This window comes from Aquarana catesbeiana, linkage group LG01, assembly GCF_042186555.1.
Source record: "Aquarana catesbeiana isolate 2022-GZ linkage group LG01, ASM4218655v1, whole genome shotgun sequence".
Lineage (NCBI taxonomy): Eukaryota > Metazoa > Chordata > Amphibia > Anura > Ranidae > Aquarana > Aquarana catesbeiana.
The window spans coordinates 279,497,669-279,523,799 of record NC_133324.1 but is presented as its reverse complement, the minus strand read 5'-3'; the positions used below and the strand labels follow the sequence as shown (position 1 = coordinate 279,523,799).

General features: G+C 42.5%; 1 protein-coding gene across 2 annotated transcripts in view; it reads left to right on the top strand.

The window, feature by feature from the left end:
* Positions 1 to 26,131, top strand: part of PI4KA (phosphatidylinositol 4-kinase alpha) — a 255,731-nt gene that overhangs the window by 207,014 nt on the left and 22,586 nt on the right. For both annotated transcript variants that reach the window (XM_073629090.1, XM_073629095.1), the window contains 3 exons: positions 7,423 to 7,476; positions 7,686 to 7,806; positions 17,671 to 17,800. In XM_073629090.1, the coding sequence (XP_073485191.1) occupies positions 7,423 to 7,476; positions 7,686 to 7,806; positions 17,671 to 17,800 (305 nt within the window). The remainder of the gene's footprint in view (positions 1 to 7,422; positions 7,477 to 7,685; positions 7,807 to 17,670; positions 17,801 to 26,131) is intronic.

Genomic DNA, 26,131 nt, shown 5'->3' with positions numbered 1-26,131 from the left:
CTAAACGATTGCTACTATCATCATCATCATTATCACCATCATTTTACAAATCAATTTGATATAATGTTTCTGTTATTCCTTTCACTGGTGTCTATTTAATAACCCCTAGATATACCAGGAATAATGTAAAAACCACTATATGTATTATTTATATGTGGTTATAACGAACCCTTTTTATATTACATTGGCTAAGTACACATATATCTGTGTACTTCTATACGGATCTATTATTTTTAATATTGTCTTTTAATCTGATTTCTATGCACATATATGCCTATGTTGATGTATGTGTATTTGTTTATATATATATATATATATATTTTTTTATACATTATATTTTATATAACTACTTTTTTCAGTGTATCTCTCGCTGGTTTTCTAAATACATGTGTTCAGGATACTGTCACCTTTGGTTACAGCTCTAGAATCATCTCTCTAATAGCCCCTGTCTCCATCTAGTTTACATTTAGCTAACTATTGTATCCAGTATCTGATAATTGGGCTTATCTCCTCCCCTGGTTTTTTCCCCCTTTTTTCCCCTCCCTCTCCCTTCTAGTGGCATCATCCGATTTAGTGTATCATATATATATATATATATTTCTTTCAGGAACTCCACCTCAATTTATTATCCCCCTCTAATCCATAGCCTAGACGGTTCTGTCTCACTTTTGCCTCTATCCTTGCCTACGACAAAATGGAGACTATTGTTTACTATAGCAAGTCAATCTCGTGCACCGAAGGGTGCACGGGATATGACGTCACGACCGCACTTCCGCCCTGTGGACCGCAACCCGGAAGCGGAGGAGCGGCGTGCGTTCCACCAGGCTCTACTGTACACAGGAACGTGTCACCGGCCAGCAATGGAAGCCGGTACAGCTACGGTCCCTACAGAGATATTCTGTCCGAGTAAAAGAGCTGTCATCAGACATGCACACCATAAGGTATGCTACTCCATCTCTGATTTTTGATTTTTAACCTCTGGTCAGTGTCCCTTGATGTGTATAATCTATAGGTAAGAGGGGAGAGGAGCTACAAGGAGCATTTGTTATGCTTTGGCTCACGTACGTAACAGTATTGGCAGGACTATTTTAGACTATTTTAATTTATTTGTTGGTAGATGTTTGCACTCCCAAATATATGCATGGCCGCTGATCTAAACATTAATTATAAATCAAAATTTAAAATTAAAATTAAAATACCAGAACTAGAACTAGTAACTACTACAATTAAGATTAAATCAGACTAAAATCACACTAAACGTAAAAAGTTTTTTCACTATAGTCTTTTAATAATAACAACATAGCCTAGGCCCACCCCTCTCAGAGAACCGCCCACCAAGTAAGGGAGGAGCCTTTTGAACCAACCTGACCAGTCTTGTTTGGATGGACACATGTATAAAAACCAGCAGGAGACTAACACTACTAAGGCTCTGATGAAGAAGGGCAACCTTCGAAACGCGTTAGCCAGCAGTAGTCCGTACGCCTCCTTCCTGGGACCTGGAAAACTGCTACCATTGGACTAATCGCCGCTGTGCCATATACAAATGCGATTTTTTCTTCTACCTTTGTGAGTAGATTTTATCTTGTTTTTAATCAATAAATCTGTTAAGGATAATGCACCAGGCTGGTGCGCTCTTTTTTTCTTTCTTTTTATCTAATATTAGGACATCCCATCCTTAAAGAGCAGCAAGGCCGAAATCCACAGTCCTCCCTGAACCCTTGGGATCTTTTAGCTAATACACCTGTGCGCAAGAGTATTTTTTGCTTTTTTGTAGATCACAATATTGTCTGACCAAGACCTCACGCTTCCCAAGCAACCACATCACAAACAAGCTCCCAGGACACAGAATGGACACCGTCAGGCAACTGGGGACGATAGTCGAACTCAGCCCTGTAATTGGCTACAGGGGGCCCAAAAGGGTGCCTGTAAAAACTGAAAATTGACAAATTGATGAAAGCTTAATTGAAAATGAATAATTCCTTTCATTGTTATTCACATAGGCTAAAAAGCCTCAAATACATACCAAAGGTAGAAACGTGAGAAAAGTGAATTAATGCACTGGGTGAATCAATGCATGGTACTTGAGTACATTGGAAACAAAAATGTATATTGAAACCAAGGAAACTGAAACAACAATATGGTGCATAATGATAGCATTAATATGGATGTTAGTGGTGCTTTAAAAAAGAAGAGCCCTATATATAGCAAACAAGAAACTTAGGAGTATAAAAATATATAAGCGCTTACCCTGAAATAGCAAATGCCAGTGAGGGCAGTAGGATGCACAGTAGACATAGAAACCCCAATAGGCTTCCAAAAAAGTCCAAAGGACTCGGTTATCTAGATGTGAATTCAATAAATGCATACAGTCAGCATATAAACTGCCAATCAGTATATAAATGAATGAAGAAAGAGAGGAGATAAGCGCTCCTTCCAAACGTGGAATGTATGAAAAAATTTGTTTTACCTTGTTCAAGAACAGCCAAACCACAGCGCATAGCAGTCAACAATTGAATGAAAAAAGTTTGGCAGCTTTATAAGCCCCCACCCGATCAGCATGACTAATTAGCCAATCGGGAGCGGACAAAAGGCGGCCCGGGCGCATGCGCACTGTCCGAAATCGGATTCCTACAACACCCAGAATGCCGTGCGCAGCCCGTGCCACATGGTAAAAAAACCGTGACAATGATCGTATAGGGCGCGGTCACGGCATTGGGCCTAACAGTGAATGAGGGGAGGAACCAAAGCACTCCACCCATCCAAGGAGGGAGGAAAAAGAGCCCGATGTACTATCGAACAGATGAGCTGCTGAGGCACGGGCCGAAGGGGCGGGTTAACTAAATGTTAATCAGCCCTTGGGTGTCCATGCAGCCAAAGGCTGTAGAGGGACAAGGTCCCAAGATAGCATGGAAGCGCAACCCTGCAAGAGCCATGGCCGACAGGGCAATCCGAAAGCGGGAGCAGGAAAGGTGAAACAGCGGGAGGAATTGGAAAGACAAGCAATCAGGTGGTTAGATGTTACTACACACACCCGATAGTGACTCCCTGGATACAGCGTTCACAGATGAAAAACAGAAAATAAGGATGTAAGAAAATGAAAATATTACAATACATTACTGATGCTTTGAGTCAAAATGAATCTAAATATACAAATAAAAAACATTTCAATGATGTATATTCCATTTTACAATGAAATATGTAAATTGCATGTAACAGGGTGAAATTAAATCAGTCCATAATGTGGCTCAGACTGAAATAGTCCCTAGAAATATAAAGGGACAAAGAAGCAGTAGGCAATTAGAAGAGGCGGAAAGTGGGGAGGAGATGGAGACAAGGAAATGAGAACCTAGTGGCAATGGATGGTCAGATAATGTAGAGGCCCAAGATAGATGCACAGATAGGATGGAAAAATTACCAAATGCAATTCTATATCTAAGTCAGAGAAAGGATTTCAAGCTAATATATTCATTTAACCCAGGAAATTTTATAGCGTCCAACATGTGTATCCATCTAGTCTCCAATTGGAGCAAAGTAATGTCGATATTGCCACCTCGAGCATGTAAAGGTACATGCTCAAGTGTAGCAAAGCGAACAACACCGGGGTCGTAATTGTGTTATCTAGCGATGTGTCTATTTAAAGTGGTGTTCCTGCCGAAATGATACTTTTTAAATAAAAATACCCCTATAATATACAAGCATAATGTATTCTAGTAAAGTTAGTCTGTAAATTAAGGTCTGTTTTGTTAGTTTATAGCAGTAGTTTGTTATTTTATAAACTTATAGCAGGCCGTGGCCATCTTAAGTGTGGGCATCTGAAGCCAGACTGTATTTCTTCCTGGATCTCATCCTTGCAGATCTCGCACATGCTCAGTGCAGCACAAGCAGTGTAATAGGTTTCAGGTCAGGGTTCCATAGCAACGGCAGTTTCAGAGGAAGTTGCCGCCCTACATGCTCAGTGCAGTACAAGCAGTGTAATAGGTTTCAGGTCAGGTTTCCATAGCAATGGCAGTTTCAGAGGAAGTTGCCGCCCCTTCCCAGAAGGCATTGCAAACAGGAAATGATGCGATGGGCCGCGGCCAGGGAGGAGGAAGTGAAAAATGAACACAGCAGATATACAGTAGGTGCTGAGAAAAAAAAAAAAAAAATATCCAATTTGTTTACAGTGCACAGTTTAGTGAGGGATGCTGAAGAGTTGTAAAAGTGGGTGGAACTCCACTTTAAGGCAGTTGTGGTTAAATGTTTGTATAACGGTGTGATGTGGTCTTTGATACATTTAAGGAACGGACGCTTCGTCTTCCCAACGTAAAAATAACCACATAGACACAGGGCCAAATATACCACTCCAACTGTTTTGCATGTAACTCTGTGTTTAATATGGTGAATCTGGCCAAATGACGAATTTGTCAATATAATAAGTGTTCAGTGCAGAAATAATTTTTCAAGTTTGCACTAGAAAAATAAAAAATATAAACAAAATGTTGAAAAAAAAAATATATATGAGTTAATGAAAAATTGTTTATGACAAAGTCCAAGTGCAAAATCAATCCATAAGAACAAAAATCTCCATCCATGTGTGATAATGGTGACAAATAATGAGAAATCGTGCAGGATCTTCAAATGAAATGTGCATCCAACCCCACACCCAAGTGAAAAAAATGGCCTGCTTACCGGCTATCCATGACTGCTAAAAAACTCTCACCTAGCACAGGGAAATCGGTCTCCCCAAGACCCTTAAAGTTGTATGGGATTGCTGCTGGAACGATGTCACTCAGAAAACAAAAGAAAGTGCTTCCATAGTGCAATATGTATAAAAATAGCAGCTTAATGAAACATAAGTGGGTTACACTCACAGGATCTATAAAATTTAAAATCCATATAAGCCGAATATCTCATCAATGAGGTCCGTGGCGTCTCCTAAGGCTTCCCTTCACTTCCTTTTCCTATTGCCCATCAAATCCTGTGAAAAAGCATAATGACGTCACCGTCGTAGGCTTCCGGAGGGTTCACAAAGCGTCTAGCCCCAGTGCTGGACTTGCTAAAGACACCTCAATACTCATTACCTCAATAATCTTTCCTCAGGAAGCAGTCGATTCTAGGGGTTCCTTTGATATATTTCCACATGAGGAAGTTGTGTTTAGGTCAAAGCATGTTCCCTTTACAGTCCTACTCCAGGTGGTGGTAGAGGATCATTCTCTTTGTCTGGAACTTGAAGATCCAGGCATTGGATTGCCGGAAGGCTCTGTTTCTGGGGTGTTGCAGAGCAGAAAATGGTGGTTGATATTCTTCCTTTTCAGGAATTTGGAGAATAATAACCACTGATGCCAGTCTCTACAAGTGGATTTGAGGCTGGCTACGGTTCAGGGGGCTTTGTCTCCACATGAGAGAATACTGTCCATCAATATCTTGAAATTTTTGGCCATCACGTCTTGCTCTGGATTATTGGACAAACCAATTGTAAGTTCAATCCGGAAATGCCTCTGCAGGCATATATATCAACCACCGGGGTGACACCAGAGGTTATGGGACTCAGTGAGGTGAACTAACATTCTGTCTGGGACAGTACAAGTGCCAATACATATTCCAGGGATAGAATAGTGGCAGGGGGATCTCTGCAGGGGAATCTACTAGATCCCAAGTTCTAAAACAGGTTGGGACAAGTGTGTCTGGGACGAGAGTCCCATTGTCAATAGGTAAATGTACTGGTAACAACTTAAGGATCGGTTTTCCCTTATTTGACGTTTTTTCCCGTTTCGGCTTCTGACACATCTTTTGCAAAGAATCTGTGAGGTGGTAACACTGATATTAGTGTTGGCTGAATTAACCCAGGAGGGCTTGGTACACTTACATAGTGAGTCTTGCGGGGGTTGCTCCTTGGACAATCCCAGTCCAGTGGGACCTTATGGTCTTGAGTCCTGTATCAGCACTGTTGAGCCCCTGGAAGCCAGCTTCGGGGAACTTCAATCACAGTATTTGAAAAAAAATTTTTGCTGGGGTAAAGCCAGGAAGTGGCACCCGCAGAAATATGTGAGTTGGAGATTTTCATTTTCTTTCTCCAATCGGTAGGGGAAAGGAGGCCTTTAAGGGTCAGACTTCGTCCCTATCCATTCTTTTCCAGAGGCCGTTGTTTCTCACTCCTTGTACATACCTCATACAGCATGTAACTTGGACAGTCCCACCTGTCAGGCCATTTTTGTCTCCTTGGGACTTGAATTTGATCTTGATTGTCCTTGCAGAGGCCACTTTTTGAACCAATCGGGGATTCTGTTGGTCTTTTTCTCTCGGAAGGTTGTTGGTTGTTGTTTGGTTGCTATAACTTCACTGAGTGGAGTGTCAGAGTTGGAGGCTCTTTCATGCAAGGAACCGTTCTTAGTCTTGCATCATAAGGTGATGTTGCGTCCCCATCCACTTTTCCTGCCTAAAGTGGTATCTAGTTTTCACTTGAATCGGTACAGTGTCTTGCCTTTTATTTTTTTCCTAATCCACAGGCGGCAGGAGATAGATCACTTCATACTCTTGAGGTTGTTCAGGCGCTCAGGATCTACTTGAGTTGTCGGCACAGGTCAGGAATCCTGGTTTGTGCTGCCAGAAGGCCCAGGAAGGGCAGGCGGCATCCAGGTCGAATATTTAGCAGTGGATCTGCCAGTTTATCAATGATGCCTATGGTTTAAATGGCAAAAACCTATTTTTTTCTGGGGAGAGATTCGCTACCAGGTGTGGGGGAGTATCTTGGGCCATCCGTCATAGGGTGTCAGTGTCCCAGGTGTGCAAGACCACAATTGGGTCTTTGGTTTATACATCTACAGGATTTTTACCAGGTGGATGTCAGTAACGTAGAAGATACTGCCTTTGGCCACAGCGTATTACAAATAGCAGAGTAGGTCCTTCTCTGGTGGTAGTTTCTATGATGGTGTCTCCCTCCCCTCAAGGATATTACTTTGAGATGTCCCAAGTAGTTATTAACATAATAACTGGCTCTGTGTCCTGTGATGTATAATAAAGAAAATAGGATTTTTTCTACAGCTTACCTGTAAAATCCATTTCTTGGAGTATATCACAGGACACAGAGGTCCCTCTCCTCTTTTGGGAATTTATTGCTTGCTACTAAACTGATGTGCTTCCTGTGTAGGAGGGGTTATATAGGGGAAGACTTCCTGTTTGATTGATCTACCAGTGTCCATTCACCTATAGGTGGCGTATAACCCTAGTAGTTATTATTATAATAACCGGCTTTGTGATGTACTCCAAGAAAAGGATTTTATAGGTAAAAGCTGTAGAAGAAATCCTATTTTTTTTGTTATCTGTTCTATTTCAATTGTTCACATTTTGATAGGTTTACCTTTCTTCCCTCTTTATTTCCCTTTCTTTATAATATGGTAACATTTACTGTGCCGGCCTTCAATTTTTTTTTCCATTGTCTTACAGGATGCCATCCTATTTTACATTCCACAAATTGTTCAGGCTCTGCGGTATGACAAGGTGAGTGCTCTTTCCTGCAACAAAAATTTTCCAACTTGTATGTTTGATAGAAGCCGATGAAACCGCTTTTGTTGAATGATGGCCACACACTGATCAAAATTTGGCTGGTCCCTGCTGAACTGACCAAATCAATCAATGGTCAGCTTTATTATAATATGTGCTGCTTTGGTTTTTGGATTGTAATGACACAAAGTTTGGTGTACACTCAGATGGGTTATGTCCGGGAATACATACTGTGGGCAGCTGCAAAATCCCAGCTTCTTGCTCATCAGTTTATATGGAACATGAAGACCAACATTTATTTAGATGAAGAGGCACATCAGAAGGATCGTGAGTAAATGATTACTTTTGTTTTCTTTGTACGAAATTGTCTCAAGAGAATCTATCCCCTGCATTAGAGAGCATAATATGTGCTGTGTTGTGCATTATACATCATGTATCTTAACCACCTATAATTTTTGTTTACCCTGTTTATTTCGGTAGCAGCATACAAAAGGTAAAATGGAGACATATATACAATAGTCCATATCAAAGAATTGGCATCAAGGACGTATTCTATACAGACATAGAAAAACTGCACATCATATAAATAGATAATACAGTCAGCCAGAGCATTTGTATAAGTCTCGCTCTCTCTCCTTTCTCACTGGGCAGATTGGTAGCAGCAGGAGCCATTGGCTGTCAATCAAATTCTGAAATTCTGTATTGGGGGCAAGGCCAAGCTGCCCTGACTGGGTCTATAGACGCAGACAGGGCAGCTCGGGATTGGGTCCGCATGAGTGCCCCCATAGGAAGCTTCCTATGGGGGCACTCACTGAAGAGGAGAAGCCAAGAGTGCTGGGGGGGGGGGGGGCAGAAGAAGAGGATCCGGCCACTGCTTTGTGCAAAACCATTGCAGATAAGCATGACATGTTTATTATTTTAATAAAACAATCTTGGAAGCTTTAGAGCCGGTTCACACGGGGGCGACTTGTCAGGCGACCTAGCCACCTGACAAGTCGCCTCCCGTTCTGTACAATGGAACCGTTCTAATCGGAGTGACGCAAGTCGCTCCGACTTAGAAGAAAGGTTCCTGTACTACTTTGGGGGCGACTTGCATAGACTTCTATACAGAAGTCGTCTTGCAAGTCGCGGCGGCAGTCGTGTGCAGGTCGCCTCGGGGAGGCGACCTGCAAGTCGTGCCGCTTCTAATGTGAACCGGCGCTTACAATCACTTTAATCCCCTATAATTTTTGGATGGCCAAAGACCAGAACGTTTCCACAGTGAGAAATGTCAGTGCTCCATAGCATTATACCGTCAACTTTTCACATTTATGTCTTTACAAATTACAATGAAATTATCATGGCTGCTCCAATCAATATACAGCACATTTTTACCAGGGACATTCTATACACTTAGGTTGCTAAGCTTCAGCATATCTGGTAAGCTAGAGATCATTCCGTCAGCCATTTGACTGCAATTTTGTGTTCTACCTTTAGAAAATAATGGTGGTTATGGCACATAATGATCTTTATAGCTTAGTGAATTAAATTGTTGCTAAACCCACAACTGTAAAATCAGTCTGTTTATGCAGTAAAGCATGCTTGTTATACTCACTATGGAATCTAAGGGGTTAATCCTGTGCATTGTGTAAAAAGGCTGTTTGATCCTGTCTTCTCTCATCCTCCCCTTCTTTTACTGTCCCCAATCCAACTGCTGATAGTATAGAGCCTTGGGGGCACTCTACATATGCTCAGTTTTGTGTATATTGCTAGAGAGTTTATTTTTTATTTTTTTGGGAGGGTGCATGTGATCAGCACAGGGGCCTATCAGCTAAAATGATTGCATTTCCATGTTCTATGTAATGTGGGAGACCAGATATACTGAATGCAGGGTCACTTTAAGCCTTAAGGGCAGGATATACACAGGATGTCACAGCATAGTCCCAGGTTGTGAACACTGCCCAGAAATGGTTACCCCATACCAGTGATATCACCATACATCTGCATCCAAAGTCTGTGTGAATATCTAAAGAAAAAAACTTTTTAGTTTTGGATAGAGTGGAGAATGGTTAACTTTTTATTTATCGTACATCATGGGACACAGAGCCTTAAGTAATTACTTAATGGGCTATAGGCCACCTTCAGGTGATGGATACTGGTTATACCCAATCCAGGAAGTTCACTCCCTATATAACCCCTCCTCCTTCCAGGAGCACATCATTTTTTTCTCCAGTTTCTAAGGTGTTGGTCACGAGTGAAGATGTGCTCTTAGAAGTTCCAGGAGGGATCCATGCTGGATTTAAATAGCCTCCATAAAGACCAGATCCATCCAAAGTGCCACTAAGGCCTAAAAGGATGCTACCTGGGGCCTCGTATCTGAAGCACGAGGTTTTGCCTGTAACGCCTCTCTTTTTGGGGCTGGACCCCAGGAACCCAGGGCTTTGGTCTTGCTACATTACCTAGCTTTCCTTGTGGGGTGCTTTACAGGTCCAAGGGAGTTGGAACCCCAAAATTTAGGGACCCGGTCCTTGAAGGTTTGCTAAATGCAGCCTGCCGTGATGGGTGAAGGTTGGATTGTTTGTTAATTCAGCAAATCCTGCGGCTGTGATAAGGTAAGGGAAGAAGCTTGGGTATTAAAAACACCTATGTATTCTTCCATTAGGGAAAAAGTGTTGTCATGCCTTAATTCTCCACTAGAGGGAGTCTATGCATATACCTTACTCTGTTGTCTTCACTGTAAAGTCTGTGTGTGGTCGCAGCAGCGTGTGCAGGGAGATTTTTTATCAAGGTAAAAGAAATCTGCAAATGTTTTCTTTCTCCCCCCTGAAGGGACCAGAGGGTAAGGGGGAAGGGCTGTACCCCACTTGGTCCCGCTGGTACTGCTAATTTTATTATTGTTGGCTGATTTTATTGTTGTTGGTGCCTGCTGCTGGATGGGTCTCTGACTACCCTCCCCCCCCCCCCCCCCCCCCTCGTGTTGGGTCTGTGGACCCGAAAACGCTGCACACGAGCGCAGGAACATCTTTAAATGTAAAAAGGGACGGAATTTTTCTCGGAGGGGGCGGGGCCTAAGCGCAATGCCGTGCATGTCCACAAGGACGCACAGCAAGCTAAAACAAATAAAACTACAGCTGTAACAGTCTCTCCTCGGCTGACGAGGAGGAAACAAGCAGCCTGCAACACAGGGACACAGGAGCTGTGGGACACGTGAGGGTTGCAAACTGGCATTCCTGATAGAGGAAGGATACCTTTTTCCCAGCACTAGGCTGAACTTTATAGTGGCTTTAAACGTCATGACTATATTCAGCGATTAAGTGCAATTTGTATAGTGCCTCTGTTTTTGTACTTAGGACTATGCCTACCAAAAAAGACACCAAAAAAAACAAAAAAGTAAAGGTTTCACCCCTAGGCGTTAGGATCTCATGTCGCATTTCCATGCTGTCATCCTCTCCTGAATTACCAGTTATGGCAAGCCAGGGTGAGCCATTGGAACAAAATGATGGTGCAGCTGCTTCTCACATGTTAGCCCTTGTATACGTGACTAAAGATGTCCTTTCCTCCTCCCTGCAGGGTCTGGAAGGAAGATTAGCGGCTTTAATCACATCCTCCATTCAAATGGATAGGAAGCATGCTAGATCCCCCTCCCCCACTTCAGAACCTTTGCAAGGGTAACAGTGGGCTCAGGATGAGGTGTTACCCTCAGTCGTTCAGGAGGAAAAACAAACCGCTGATTCCTCTGTGGAGGAAACAACAGTAGATGAACCTTTTTCAGCCTCACAATCTGAGAAATTGCTGTTCCAACTCTTACAGAGATGGTTTGTTCCACTTTCATGCTGCCCTTAACGCAATCTCCTGAAAGCTTGGTTTCTTCCTTGGGTTCCTTAAAACCTTCTCAGCCTTTGCATGTGTTTCCGGCACATGCATTACTAGAACAGCTTATTTTTGCTGAATGGGTTTACCCGGATAAGCATTTTCTCCCTCCTAAGAGATTTTCAATTCTCTATCTCCTGGAGGAGAAATTCTCCAAAAAATGGAAAGTACCAGCAGTTGACGCTGCGATTTCCAGTGTGAATAAAGGCCTAACTTGTCCTGTAGACAATGCACAAATGCTTAAGGATTCAACTGATAAAAAGGTGGAATCCCTGTTAAAATCTACTTTTTCCTTGGCAGGTGCCGTTACTCAGTCTGCAGTCGCTGCAATAGGCACTATTAGTCCTTTAGTCGATCACTAAAGGACCAATTTAAACAGGCCCTTCGAGAGATTCCTCCACAACAAGCTCGGGAATTGGCTGAACTACCAAAAGCATTATGCTTTGCTATAGATGCCATTAAAGATTCTATTCACCAGGCATCCCGCCTTTCGCTTATGCTTGTGCATATGCGTAGAATCCTGTGGTTAAAAAATTGGTCAGCTGAAGCACCATGTAAAAACCTCTTAACTGGGTTCTCTTTTCATGGGAAGCGACTATTTGGAGAAGACTTGGACAAATATATCCAAACAATTTCTATTGGGAAAAGTACTCTTTTGCCAGTCAAAAGAAAGTATAAACTGCCTTCATTTAAACGGCTCTTTCCCCTGTGTCAGGGGCTTCCGCCTCTAGGCAGTGACGACGGCCTCCGCCATCAGACTCTAGAGGAAAACCTCAGGGTCAGACCCAGGCTCAAAAGAAGTCCTGGGGTCGGAAACCTGCAAAGCAGAATCCTAAAGCCTCATCATGAAGAGGCAACCCCCCTCACCAAGGTGGGAGGAAGACTTCTGCAGTTTTCAGAAGTCTGGAAAGAGGAAATTCAGGACAGATGGGTCACGCTGGGTTACAAGCTGGAATTTCGGGACTTTCCACCGTCTCACTTCCTGAGGTCAAGCATTCCCAAAGATCCAGAGAAAAGACAATCTCTGTTTCAGGCACTAGACCAATTAATATCTCAAGGGGTGATCATACAGATCCCCACAAAAGAGCAAGGTCTGGGGTTTTATTCAAACCTTTTTATGGTACCAAAATTAAATGGGGATGTCAGACCCATTCTAGATCTAAAAAATCTAAATCAGTTCCTGAAGATCTGCTCCTTTCGCATGGAGGCGATCAGGTCAGTTGTTTCTATCCTAGGAGGAGAACTTCTGGCATCAATCGACATCAGGGATGCATATCTGCATGTCCCTATATTTCCTGCTAACCAAAAGATTCTGCGGTTCGAGTTAGAACAGTAGCATTTTCAGTTTGTAGCCCTGCCCTTCGGGCTAGCCACAGCACCCCGGGTGTTCACAAAAATGCTGGCCCCACCTCTAGCCAGGTTAAGGGAACAGGGCATAACAGTTGTAGCGTACCTAGACAATCTATTACTAATAGATCAGTCGATGGCTCGTTTAGAGCAAAGCGTACGCACTATAACCAATTATCTGGAAAGTTTGGGTTGGATTCTTAACCTAGAGAAATCTTCCTTAATACCACTAAAAAGACTGGAGTACCTGGGTCTGATCATAGACACAGCCCAGGAAAAGGTGTTCTTGCCTCAGGCAAAAATCAACTCCATAAGAGAGTTGGTGCGGATGGTCAGGTCAAAAGGCGATCCCTCCATTCGCCTTTGCGTGAGGTTGCTAGGAACCATGGTGGCTTCATTCGAAGCAGTTCCCTATGCCCGGTTTCATTAAAGACTGTTGCAAAACAGTATCCTGTCTGCTTGGAACAAAACAATTCAAGCTTTAGACTTGCCAATGCGGCTGTCCCCAAGAGTGTCCCAAAGCCTCACTTGATATTTACTAACCCAGAATCTGTCAGACCAGTCATCTGGAAAGTGGTAACGACGGATGCCAGACATTCAGGCTGGGGAGCAGTACTAGAAAAGACAACTGTCTAGGGACAGTGGTCAAGAACCGAAAGAACCTTGCCCATCAATATCCTAGAGATTCAGGCAGTGCATCTGGCTCTAAAGGCCTGGACTTTCAGGTTACGGGATTGTCTTGTCAGGATTCAATCCGACAATGCCACAGCTGTGGCCTATATGAATCACCAAGGGGGCACCAAAAGTCTCTCAGCGCAGAGAGAGGTGAACCATATTCTAACTTGGGCAGAAAGGAATGTTCCGTGCCTATCACAGTCTTCATTCGGGGAGTAGAGAATTGGCAGACGGACTAATTGAGTTGCCAGCAGTTATTCCCAGGGGAATGGTCTCTTCACCCCGACATATTTCGGGCTGTTTGCCAAAGATGGGGGACTCCGGATGTATATCTTCTAGCATCCAGGTTCAACATGAAGTTAGTCAACTTTGTGGCCAGAACAAGGGATCCACTCGCATGCGAAACTGATGCGTTGGTGACCTAATGGGATCAGTTCTCACTGATCTGTGCATCCCCCCCTATTCAGTTGCTGCCTCGACTTCTTTGCAAGATCAAGCTGGAAAGAAAGCTGGTAATTCAGGTGGCACCAGCATGGCCCAGAAGGTCATGGTATGCACAAATCGTAAAGATGGCAGTGGGAGGGCCCATGGTCTCTCCCTCTACGGGCAGATCTGCTCTCACAAGGACCGATATTCCATCCTTCCTTACGGTCTCTAAATTTAACGGCTTGGCTATTGAAACCCACATTCTAAAGAAACGTGGGCTTTCCGGGTCAGTTATCTCTATCCTGATTAATGCAAGGAAGCCAGCTTCCAGAACTATATATTATAGAGCCTGGAGAGCTTATGTTTCCTGGTGTGAATCCAAGGGTTGGCACCCTCGGAGATACAGTGGGGACGGAAAGTATTCAGACCCCCTTAAATTTTTCACTCTTTGTTATATTGCAGCCATTTGCTAAAATCATTTGAGCTCATTTTTTTCCTCATTAATGTACACACAGCACCCTATATTGACAGAAAAACACAGAATTGTTGACATTTTTGCAGATTTATTAAAAAAGAAAAACTGAAATATCACATGGTCCTAAGTATTCAGACCCGTTGCTCAGTATTAAGTAGAAGCACCCTTTTGATCTAATACAGCCATGAGTCTTTTTGGGAAAGATGCAACAAGTTTTTTACACCTGGATTTGGGGATCCTCTGCCATTCCTCCTTGCAGATCCTCTCCAGTTCTGTCAGGTTGGATGGTAAACGTTGGTGGACAGCCATTTTTAGGTCTCTCCAGAGATGCTCAATTGGGTTTAAGTCAGGGCTCTGGCTGGGCCATTCAAGAACAGTCACGGAGTTGTTGTGAAGCCACTCCTTCGTTATTTTAGCTGTGTGCTTAGGGAAATTGTCTTGTTGGAACGTAAACCTTCGGCCCATTCTAAGGTCCTGAGCACTCTGGAGAAGGTTTTCGTCCAGGATATCCCTGTACTTGGCTGCATTCATCTTTCCCTCTATTGCAACCAGTCGTCCTGTCCCTGCAGCTGAAAAACACCCCCACAGCATGACGCTGCCACCACCATGCTTCACTGTTGGGACTGTATTGAACAGGTGATAAGTGGCTGGTTTTCTCCACACATACCGTTTAGAATTAGGGTCAAAAAGTTCTATCTTGGTCTCATCAGACCAGAGAATCTTGTTTCTCACCATCTTGGAGTCCTTCAGGTGTTTTTTAGCAAACTCCATGCGGGCTTTCATGTGTTTTGCACTGAGGAGAGGCTTCCGTCAGGCCATTCTGCCATAAAGCCCCGACTGGTGGAATGCTGCAGTGATGGTTGACTTTCTACAACTTCCTCCCATCTCCCGACTGCATCTCTGGAGCTCAGCCACAGTGATCTTTGGGTTCTTCTTTACCTCTCTCACCAAGGCTCTTCTCCCCTGATAGCTCAGTTTGGCCGGACGGCCAGCTCTAGGAAGGGTTCTGGTCGTCCCAAACGTCTTCCATTTAAGGATTATGGAGACCACTGTGCTCTTAGGAACCTTAAGTGCAGCAGAAATATTTTTGTAACCTTGGCCAGATCTGTGCCTTGCCACAATTCTGTCTCTGAGCTCTTCAGGTAGTTCCTTTTGACCTCATGATTCTCATTTGCTCTGACATGCACTGTGAGCTGTAAGGCCTTATATAGATAGGTGTGTGGCTTTCCTAATCAAGTCCAATCAGTATAATCAAACACAGCTGGACTCAAATGACGGTGTAGAACCATCTCAAGGATGATCAGAAGAAATGGACAGCACCTGAGTTAAATATGAGTGTCACAGCAAAGGATCTGAATACTTAGGACCATGTGATATTTCAGCTTTTCTTTTTTAATAAATCTGCAAAAATGTCAACAATTCTGTGTTTTGCTGTCAATATGGGTGCTCTGTGTACATTAATGAGGAAAAACAATGAACTTAAATGATTTTAGCATTGATTGGCTGCAATATAACAAAGAGTGAAAAATGTAAGGGGGTCTGAATTCTTTCTATCCCCACTGTATATCATAGGCAGAATTCTTGCCTTTCTACAATTAGGGGTAGAAATGAAATTGGCCTTGAACACTATTAAACGCCAAGTTTCGGCTTTATCAGTCTTATTTCAAAGACCACTTGCTACACATTCTTTAGTCCAGGGTTTTATACAAGGGGTAACGTGGCTTAATCCGCCCGTCAAACCTCCCTTGAACCCTTGGGATTTGAACTTAGTTTTGTCTGTGTTGCAAAAACAGCCATTTGAACCGATACAACATATTCCCTTAGTCCTTTTGACAAGGAAGTTGGTATTTTTGGTTGCTATATCCTCAGCAAGGAGGGTTTCGGAATTGGCTGCTCTTTCTTGTAAAGAGCCGTATTTGATTTTTGCCAAAAGTAGTTTCAGGTTTTCACCTGAACCAAGATATTGTCCTGCCATAGTTTTTTTCAAAACCATGTTCCAGGGAAGAAAAATAACTACATTGTCTTGATGTGGTGAGAGCAGTGAAAATCTATTTAAAGGCAACTGCTCAGATTCGTAAGACTAATGTCTTATTTATTCTCCAGAGGGTCCTAAGAAAGGACAGGCAGCGTTGAAATCCACTGTCGCTAAGTGAATTTGGCAAGTGATAATTCAAACTTATGATTTAAGGGGTAAGATTCCACTTTTTCAAGTTAAGGCGCACTCTACCTGGGCGGTTAGTGCTTCTTGGGCAGTGCGTCATGAGGCCTCCATGGCTCAGCTCTGTAAGGCCGCAACTTGGTCTTCAGTGCATGCATTCACAAAATTTTATCAGCTGGATGTAAGGAGGTATGAGGATATCGTCTTTGGGCGCAGTGTGCTGCAGGCAGCATTATAGGTCCTCAAGTCTGGGGGTACCCTCTGGGTTGTGTCTCTCTCCCCTCAAGTAGCATTGCTATGGGACGCCCCATTAAGTAATTACTTAAGGCTCTGTGTCCCATAATGTACGATAAAGCAAATAGGATTTTTATAACAGCTTACCTGTAAAATCCTTTTCTTGGAGTACATCATGGGACACACAGGTCCCTCCCCTCTTTTTTGGGATTTAAGTAGATTTGCTACAAAAACTGATGTGCTTCTGGAAGGAGGAGGGGTATATAGGGAGTGAACTTCCTGGATTGGGTATAACCAGTGTCCATCACCTGAAGGTGGCCTATAACCCATTAAGTAATTACTTAAGGCTCTGTGTACATGATGTACTCCAAGAAAAGGATTTTACAGGTAAGCTGTTATAAAAATCTTTTTTTTTTTTTTTTTTATGCTTCTCTTGTATCACATACGAAGAGAAGAATTACATATGCTTGTCCCAAAGACACAATATGAAATAATAGAAAATCTCTCCAAAATAAAGAAAAAAACCCTCTTTGACAGTTTTCACTGGAATAAGTGTCCCCAATAAAAGATTAACTATTGCTGTTCTAGTGACAACTGAAAATACATGGGTAAATCTCTCCAAAGAGAACACATCAGTAAAAACCTGACAGAGTTTCTAACCCCATCACCACTCAAACACTATATACTTTACATTTTGATGAAAGTTGTTGGGCTAAAGAGTTCATTTTGAAATTCATCTGTCTAGTAAGGGCTTTGCTTTTTGTTTAAGTACTTTCTGATGGGTAATGAAAGCTTTAAAATGTTATAGGAAAGAGCTGTTTAGTTTTTTAGTTCTCTATATTTGGTGGCCTGCTTCCTAATTGTGGCGCTTAAAGCCATTTTGTCAAAATGTATCCTTGCAAAACTTTAAATATAGTTACAAAAATGGTGATGTTCTAAAAACCTAACCATACAAATATTATAGTTGCAGCCCTTTAGCTCTCTTTGCATTTTAATCCTGTTCATGTACTTCATGTCTTGTCTGCAGCTGACATTGGAGATCTGCTGGAACAGCTGGTTGAGGAAATTACTGGATCCTTGTCCGGGCCTGCCAAAGATTTCTACCAACGAGAGTTTGATTTTTTTAATGAAATAACTAATGTCTCAGCAATCATTAAGTAAGTAAGCCTTTTATACATTTTGTCTAAGGACCTATAATTATGGTTAATGGCAGACTTGGGCTCATTCACACTTCAGTGAAGTGAACTACTATGCATGCGTTGCAGTGCGTTAAACAGGTTATTTAGAATAAATGGGCTAAATTGGACTGTTACATCACAACCACAGGAGTGGTGTGTATGTGTGTTTTGGAGGTGCTTTAGGTGCCATTGACTAAGAATGACACCACCCAAGCTTGTAACATACTGTATGTTGCCACACGTGGCGGCAATGCTTGTGTTACCACAGTGCAATGGTGTGAATGGACCCCTTTGTAGAATATGTGACTTGGTTCTCAATTCCTAAGTTGATGTATATGCAAGCAAATTGGTTTGTACATGTCTGGGAAAAGAGTGTAATCCAATTACAAGGTTCCCTAGTTCTTAATGCTACATAATTAACACTGGATTCACTATTGTGTATTGCAATAATGCACAAAACTGGCTGCCATCATCCCCAATAAACCTTACCAGCACACCACAATGCATGCCTGTTTCAACAAACTGTGTGCCGTGGTGCACTGCTTAAAAAAGTGCAGGTGTGCTAAAAATGTTCTGCTGTGTTGAAGGGGCTGCCTTGCTGCAACACATGTTAAGATTCAACATAAGGCACCACTGTGAATTCAGATTAATGAATCTGGTCAGTTGTTTTCTTGAATGCAGTAAACAGCAATCATTACAAAAAAAAAATAACACCTTTGATTTTGAATGCCAGATCAGCACATATATACTATATGTATATATATATATATATATATATATATATATATATATATATGTGTGTGTGTGTGTGTGTGTGTATATATATATATATATATATATATATATATATATATATATACACAGTATCTCACAAAAGTGAGTACACCCCTCACATCTTTTTGTGAGACAACACTGAAGAAATTACACTTTGCTACAATGTAAAGTAGTGAGTGTACAGATTGTATAACAGTGTAAATTTGCTGTCCCCTCAAAATAACTCAACACACAGCCATTAATGTCTAAACCGCTGGCAACAAAAGTGAGTACACCCCTAAGTGAAACTGTCCAAATTGGGCCCAATTAGCCATTTCCCCTCCCCGATGTCATGTGACTCGTTGGTGTTACAAGATCTCAGGTGTCAATGGGGAGCAGTTGTATTAAATTTGGTGTTATCTCACGCTCTCATACTGGTTCCTGGAAGTTCAACATGGCACCTCATGGCAAAGAACTCTGAGGATCTGAAAAAAAGAATCGTTGCTCTACATAAAGATGGCCTAGGCTATAAGAAGATTGCCAAGACCCTGAAACTGTAGCTGTACACTCACTACTTTACATTGTAGCAAAGTGTCATTTCTTCAGTGTTGCCACATGAAAAGATATAATAAAATATTTACAAAAATGTGAGGGGTGTACTCACTTTTGTGAGATACTGTGTGTGTGTGTGTATGTATGTATGTATATATATATATATATATATATATATATATACACAGTGGGGATCGAAAGTTTGGACACCCCAGGTAAAAATGTGTATTAATGTGCATAACGAAGCCAAGGAAAGATGGAAAAATCTCCAAATGGCATCAAATTACAGATTAGACATTCTTATAATATGTCAAAAAAAGTTAGATTTTATTTCCATCATTTACACTTTCAAAATTACAGAAAACAACAAAAATGGCGTCTGCAAAAGTTTGGGCACTCTGCAGAGTTAATATCTTGTACTGCCCCCTTTGGCAAGTATCATAGCTTGTAAACGCTTTTTGTAGCCAGCCAAGAGTCTTTCAATTCTTGTTTGAGGTATCTTTGCCCATTCTTCCTTACAAAAGTCTTCCAGTTCTTTGAGATTTCTGGGCTGTCTGTCACGCACTGCTCTTTTAAGGTCTATCCATAGATTTTTAATAATGTTGAGGTCAGGAGATTGTGAAGGCCATGGCAAAACCTTCAGTTTACGCCTCTTGATGTAATCCCCCGTGGATTTTGAGGTGTGTTTAGGATCATTATCCATTTGTAGAAGCCATCCTCTTTAACTTCAGCTTTTTCACAGATGGCATCAAGTTACCATCCAAAATTTGCTGAAATTTTATTGAATCCATTTTTCCTTCTACTCGTGAAATGTTCCCTGTGCCACTGGCTGCAATACAACCCCAAAGCATGATTGATCCACCCCCATTCTTAACAGTTGGACAGAGGTTCTTTTCATTAAATTCTGTGCCCTTTCTTCTCCAAACATACATTTGCTCATTCCGGACAAAAAGTTATATTTTAACCTCATCGGTCCACTTGTTTCCAAAATGCCTCAGGCTTGTCTATGTGTTCATTTGCAAAGGTCAAATGCTGATTTTTGTGGTGAGGACGTAGAAGAGGTTTTCTTCTGATGACTCTTCCATGAAGACCATATTTGTACAAGTATCTCTTTATAGTGGAATAGTGTACCACAACTCCAGTGTCTGCCAGATCTTTCTGGAGGGATCGTGCAGTCAAACGTGGGTTTTGAATTGGTTTTCTCACAAACCTGCGAGCTGTTCTGTCTGATATTTTTCTTGGTCTTATAGATCTTGCTTTAACTTCCACTGTTCCTGATGACTGCCATTTCTTAATTACATTCCGAACAGAGGATATTGACATCTGAAAACGCTTTGCTATCTTCTTATAGCCTTCTCCAGCTTTGTGAGCGTCAACTATTTTCAGTTTCAGTTTTCTAGACAACTGCTTAGAAGAACCCATGGTGCTGATTGTTGGGGCAAGGTCAGATGAGTCTGGCCATTTAAAACCTTTGAGATTGACATCACCTGGTCTTCCCAGACGATGATTGAGAACAATCCATGACACTGGCAGGTCTCAGCTTTGCAAAGGGGGCAGTGCATGCTATAAATTCTGCAGGGTGCCCAAACTTTTGCAGACACCATTTTTTTGTTTTCTGTAATTTTGAAAGTGTAAATGATAAAAATAAAATCTATTTTTTTTTTACATATTATAAGAATGTCTAATCTGTAATTTGATGCCATTTGGAGATTTTTCCATCTTTCCTTGGCTTCGTTATGCACATTAATGCACATTTTTACCTGGGGTGCCCAAACTTTCGATCCCCACTGTATATATGGACACAGGCACAATTTTAGTTTTTTCCAGGTATTTGCCAAAATATATTCAAGCTATAAGTTCTATAATGGATGTGGGCTGAAAGTGCACATTCTCAGGTTTAATTTGGTATGTACATCCAAATTGGAGGAAGAGTTTAGGAATTACAGCTCTTTAGAATAGCCATCACCCTTTTTTTAAGGGACCAAAAGTAATTGGACAATTGAATCAAAAGCTTTTTCATGGCCAGGTGTGGGCTACTCCATCGTTATTCCTTCATCAATTAAGCAGGTAAAAGGTCTGGAGTTGATTCTAAGTGCGGTATTTGCATATGGAATCTATTGCCGTGAACCTACATCATGCGTTCAAAGGAGCTGTCCGTGCAAGTGAAACAGGCCATTGTAAGGCTTCAAAAACGAAACAAATCCATCAGAGAGATAGCAGCAACATTAGGAGTGGCCAAATCAACAGTTTGGTAAATTCTGAGCTAAGAAGAACGCACTGGTGAGCTCAGCAACATAAAAAGGCCTGGACATCCACGGAAGACAACAGTGGTGGGTGATCACAGGATCCTCTCTATGGTAAAGAAAAACCCATTCACAACATCCAGACAAGTAAAGGGCACTCTCCAGGAGGTGGGCGTATCATTGTCAATGTCTACAATCAGGAGAAGACTTTACAAGAGCAAATACAGAGGGTTCAAACCATTCATAAGCCTGACTTAAGCCAAAAAACATGTACAAAAAAGCCAGACCAGTTATGGAAAAGCATTCTTTGGACTAATGAAACTAAGAATAATCTGTACCAGAATGGCGGGGAAAAAACGTGTGGAGAAGGCTTGGAACGGCTCATGATCCAAACCACACAACTCATCTGTAAAACATAGTGGAGGCAGTGTGATGGCATGAGCATGCATGGCTTCCAGTGCCACTGGGCCGGGTCATTGGTGTTTAATGATGATGTGACAGAAGCAGCCGGCTGAATTCTGCAGTGTTTAGATATATACTGTCAGTCCAGATTCATCCATAATGCAGAAAAGTTGATTGGGACGGTGCTTCACAGTACAGATGGACAATGATCCAATACACACTGCAAAAGCAACCCAGGAGCATTTGAAGGAAAAGAAGTGGAATATTCTGCAATGGCCAAGTCAATCATCTGATCTCAACCCAAATGAGCATGCGTTTCACTTTCTGAAGGCAAAACTAAAGGCAGAAAAACCCACAAATAAAGAAGAACTGAAGACTGATGCAGTTAAAGCCTGGCAAAGCATCAGGAGGAAACCCAGTCCTTGGTAATGTCCAGAGGTTCCAGACTTCAGGCAGTCATTGCCAGTAAAGGATTCTCAACAAAATACAAAAAATGAACATTTTATTTATGATTATATTCATTTGTCCAATTACATTTGAGCCCCTGAAAATAGGGGGACTGTGTGTAAAAATGGTTGCAGTTCCTAAAATTTGTACTTATTATTCATGTTCAACCCCTTGAATTAAAGCTGAAAGTCTGCACTTCCAATTAATTTTGGATTGTTTTGTTTGAATTTTATTCTGGTGGTATACAGGGCCAAAAGTATGAAAATTGTGCCTGTGTCCAAATATATATGGACCTAACTGTGTATATACACACACACACACACACACACACACACACCGATCAGCCATAACATTTACCTCTGACAGGTAAAGTGGATAACAGTGGATGACAGTGGCATCTAAATGTGGGTGGGCTATATTAGGCAGCAAGCAAACATGTTGTCCCTGAAGTTGATGTGTTGAAAGCAGAAAAATGGGCAAGCGTGGATTTGAGTGACTTTGACAAGGTCCAATGTAATGGCTAGATGACCAGATCAGAGCAACTCCAAAACTGCAGCTCTTGTGTGATGTTCCCGGTCTGCAGTGGTCAACATGCACCAAAAGTGGTCCAAGAAAGGAAAACCAGCTGGTCATGGGCGGGCAAGACTAATTGATACACGTGGGTAGTGAAAGCTGGTCTGTGTAGTCCAATCAAATAGATGAGCTAATGTAGCTCAGATTGCTGAAAAAAGTAAATGCTGGTTTCAAAAGAAAGGTGCCAGATCACGCAGTGCATCACAGTTTGTTGTATATGGAGCTGCGTACCTGCAGAACAATCGTGATGCCTATGTTGACCCGTGTCCACAGTCAAAAGTGCCTACAATGGGCCTGTGAGCATCAGAACTGGACCACAAAAACAATGGAAGAAGTTGACTTGCTCTGATGAATCACATTTTTTCTTTTACATCATATGGATGGCTGGGTGCGAGTTTGTTGCTTACCTGAGGTAGAGATGGCACCAGGATGCACTATGGGAAGAAGGCAAGCCAACAGAGATGTGATGCTTTTGTCTAGTCTGTAGTTCATGCCTCGATGGGTCAGGGCCATTTTGGTGGCAAAAAGGGGACATGTTTAATATTTGGTTGTCATAATGTTATGACTTATCGGTGTGTGTGTGTAATTTTTTTTATATATATAATTATAATTATATATAATATATATATCTATAGATATATATCTATATCTATAGATATATATCTATATCTATAGCTATATATCTATATATATAGATATATAGATATATCTATATATCTATATATATCCACACTTTGCCTGCATTTACAATTTTTTTTAATGAATGCTGAGTCTGCAGTGGAGCCTGTGGTGCCCTTCAGATTGTTCTCGGTATAATGGTTCAGGTAACACTTCAGGATTGAAGAGGCTTATCATATGACCTTTTTCCTCCATTAATTCCAAATAACAGAGATTTACGTCCGGGCCCAAAAGCAATAGAGCAAACAGAACAGTGTTGTCAGTCTGGGGAGAGGTTAGTGTTAGATGCACTAGCAAATGTTGATGGGCTTGACTAATTAAAGTAGCAATCCTGCTAACACGTAAAGCGGAGTTCTACCCAAAAGTGGAACTTCCGCTTTAAGTACTTCGTACCCCCTGACATGCAACATTTGGCATGTCATTTTTTTTGGGGGGGTACCTAGTTTTGAAAGGTACCCAGCTCCCACTTCCGCTCAGGCCTCCTAGGCGACTCCTCCTCTCCCCCTAGACGGCCCCTACCTCCCTGCAATCTTCTGGGACAGGTCACAGATTCCAGAAGATTGCACAGCCATTCAGGAAGCGCAGTGCGCACCCGGCTGTGAAGCCGCAAGCTGTCACAGCCGGCTGCCTGCAGTAGTAATGCCGGCATCGCGGACAGGCGAGGAAGAGAAGCGAGGCTTTGGGCGCCTGCATCACTGGACCGTGGGACAGGCGAGTGTGTGTTTATTAAAAGTCAGCAGCTACACTTTTTATAGCTGCTGACTTTTGATAAACACAGAACCAGGTGGAACTCTGCTTTAAGCAGTTATAGCAACAGTTATTTTCCTTTTGAAATAAAGATTTCATTTATTCCATAAATACATAAATTATTAAACGCAGGCAATGGTAAGCATGCCCGCCAGTGTTAAATTGTTTATCTCAACCCTCTGACACTTTTGCTGGACAACTTGATCTGTTAAAAGAAGTTGAAAAATAACAGACTTACCTCCTGCATCACCAGGTAAAAATAAAGGAAACAAATCATTTTAAAAATGCAGCCTCTGCGTTTAAGGATTGGTAGGCTGCAATATATTACATTTTTGCTTTTGGGTTTAGATGAACTTTAATCTTTTTTTCTGATTTTATTACAAATTTAATTGCCTATTGTAAGAAACTTGGCACCAGTTAAACTAAGTTAAATATGTTAAGTGGCACAATGTGTTTAAAGTCTTACTGATAATAGTTGGAACACACAGTGGGAGCTGACATGTTTATGCCTAAGAAATCCCACCACACATTCCCACCTATGTCTTTTAAACCTGACATTAAAGTTTAATTACTGTCATCAGAGGCGGCTCTAAGCTTTGTGAGGCTTTAGGCATAACCTAGACATGAGGCCCCATTAAGGTCTATAATGGGAAAAAAATAATAATTCAAGCAATAAAAATTAATTGCATATATTAAGAGTACTGGTGTCAGTACTCTCTGTCTCAGCGCTGGTGTCAGTGTGCTCCATCACACCAGTACTGAGAGCACACTGACACCAGCGCTGAGAGCACACTGACACCAGCACTCTTAATATATGCAATTCATTTTAATTAATACTTATATACTGTGCACTGCTGTCAGTGCTCTCAACTCCCCAGTCACATGCACACCCCCCAGTCACCTGCACACCCCCCCAGTCACCTGCACACCCCCCAGTCACATGTACCCCCCAGTCACATGTACCCCCCCAGTCACATGTACCCCCCCAGTCCCCTGCACACACCCCCAGTCACATGTACCCTCCCCCAGTCACATGTACCCTCCCCCAGTCACATGTACCCCCCCCAGTCACATGTACCCTCCCCCAGTCACATGTACCCTCCCCCAGTCACATGTACCCTCCCCCAGTCACATGTACCCTCCCCCAGTCACATGTACCCCCCCAGTCACCTGCACCCCCCCAGTCACTTGTACCTCCCCCAGTCACATGTAATCCCCCCCAGTCACATGTACCACCCCCAAGCCCATGTACCTCACACATAGCAAGGCTCTGTCCCCTCACAGCTCAGTCAGTCGTCTGCACACAGACAGGCTACAGTGTACTGGAATTGGCTCCGCCTCCACCACGAAAGGCCCGCCCTGGAAGGAGGGTGGACTCCGCAATCCTGTGCTGAGGTGCTAGCTGTGCTCTTGCACAAGATATCGGCTGAAAGGACGGACAGGATTTGCTGGCGGACGGGGTGGGGCAGGGCAGTTGACGGTCGGTGTGTGTGTGTGTCTGCTGGTGTTCTGACGAGAAGGACACCTGCTGTTCCAGTGGAGTTTTCTTAAATGGCGTGGAGACTGGGCAGTGCCCTGGTGGAACGGGGTGTTACAGAGCAGAGAAGAGGCGGACTGACTGTACTCTGAACGAGGCGGCACAAAGCTCCGCTGACTGTACCTGGGATTAATGTAGTATGAGGATAGCCAGAGGCGGTTCTTTAGGCAAAGTAGGCGGCGGCGAGGCCCCTGGGAGGGCGAGGCCTTAGGCAAATGCCTACTTTGCCTAATTAGAGAGCCGCCTCTGACTGTCATTACTCCATCAGAAGTGTGCAGGAAAACCTGGCCCAATGGGGGAAGCAGATTACCCTTTCCCTCCAGACTCATTAGCTAAATGAAGTGCATCCAGGTACAAAACTGTTTAATATGGAAAAAA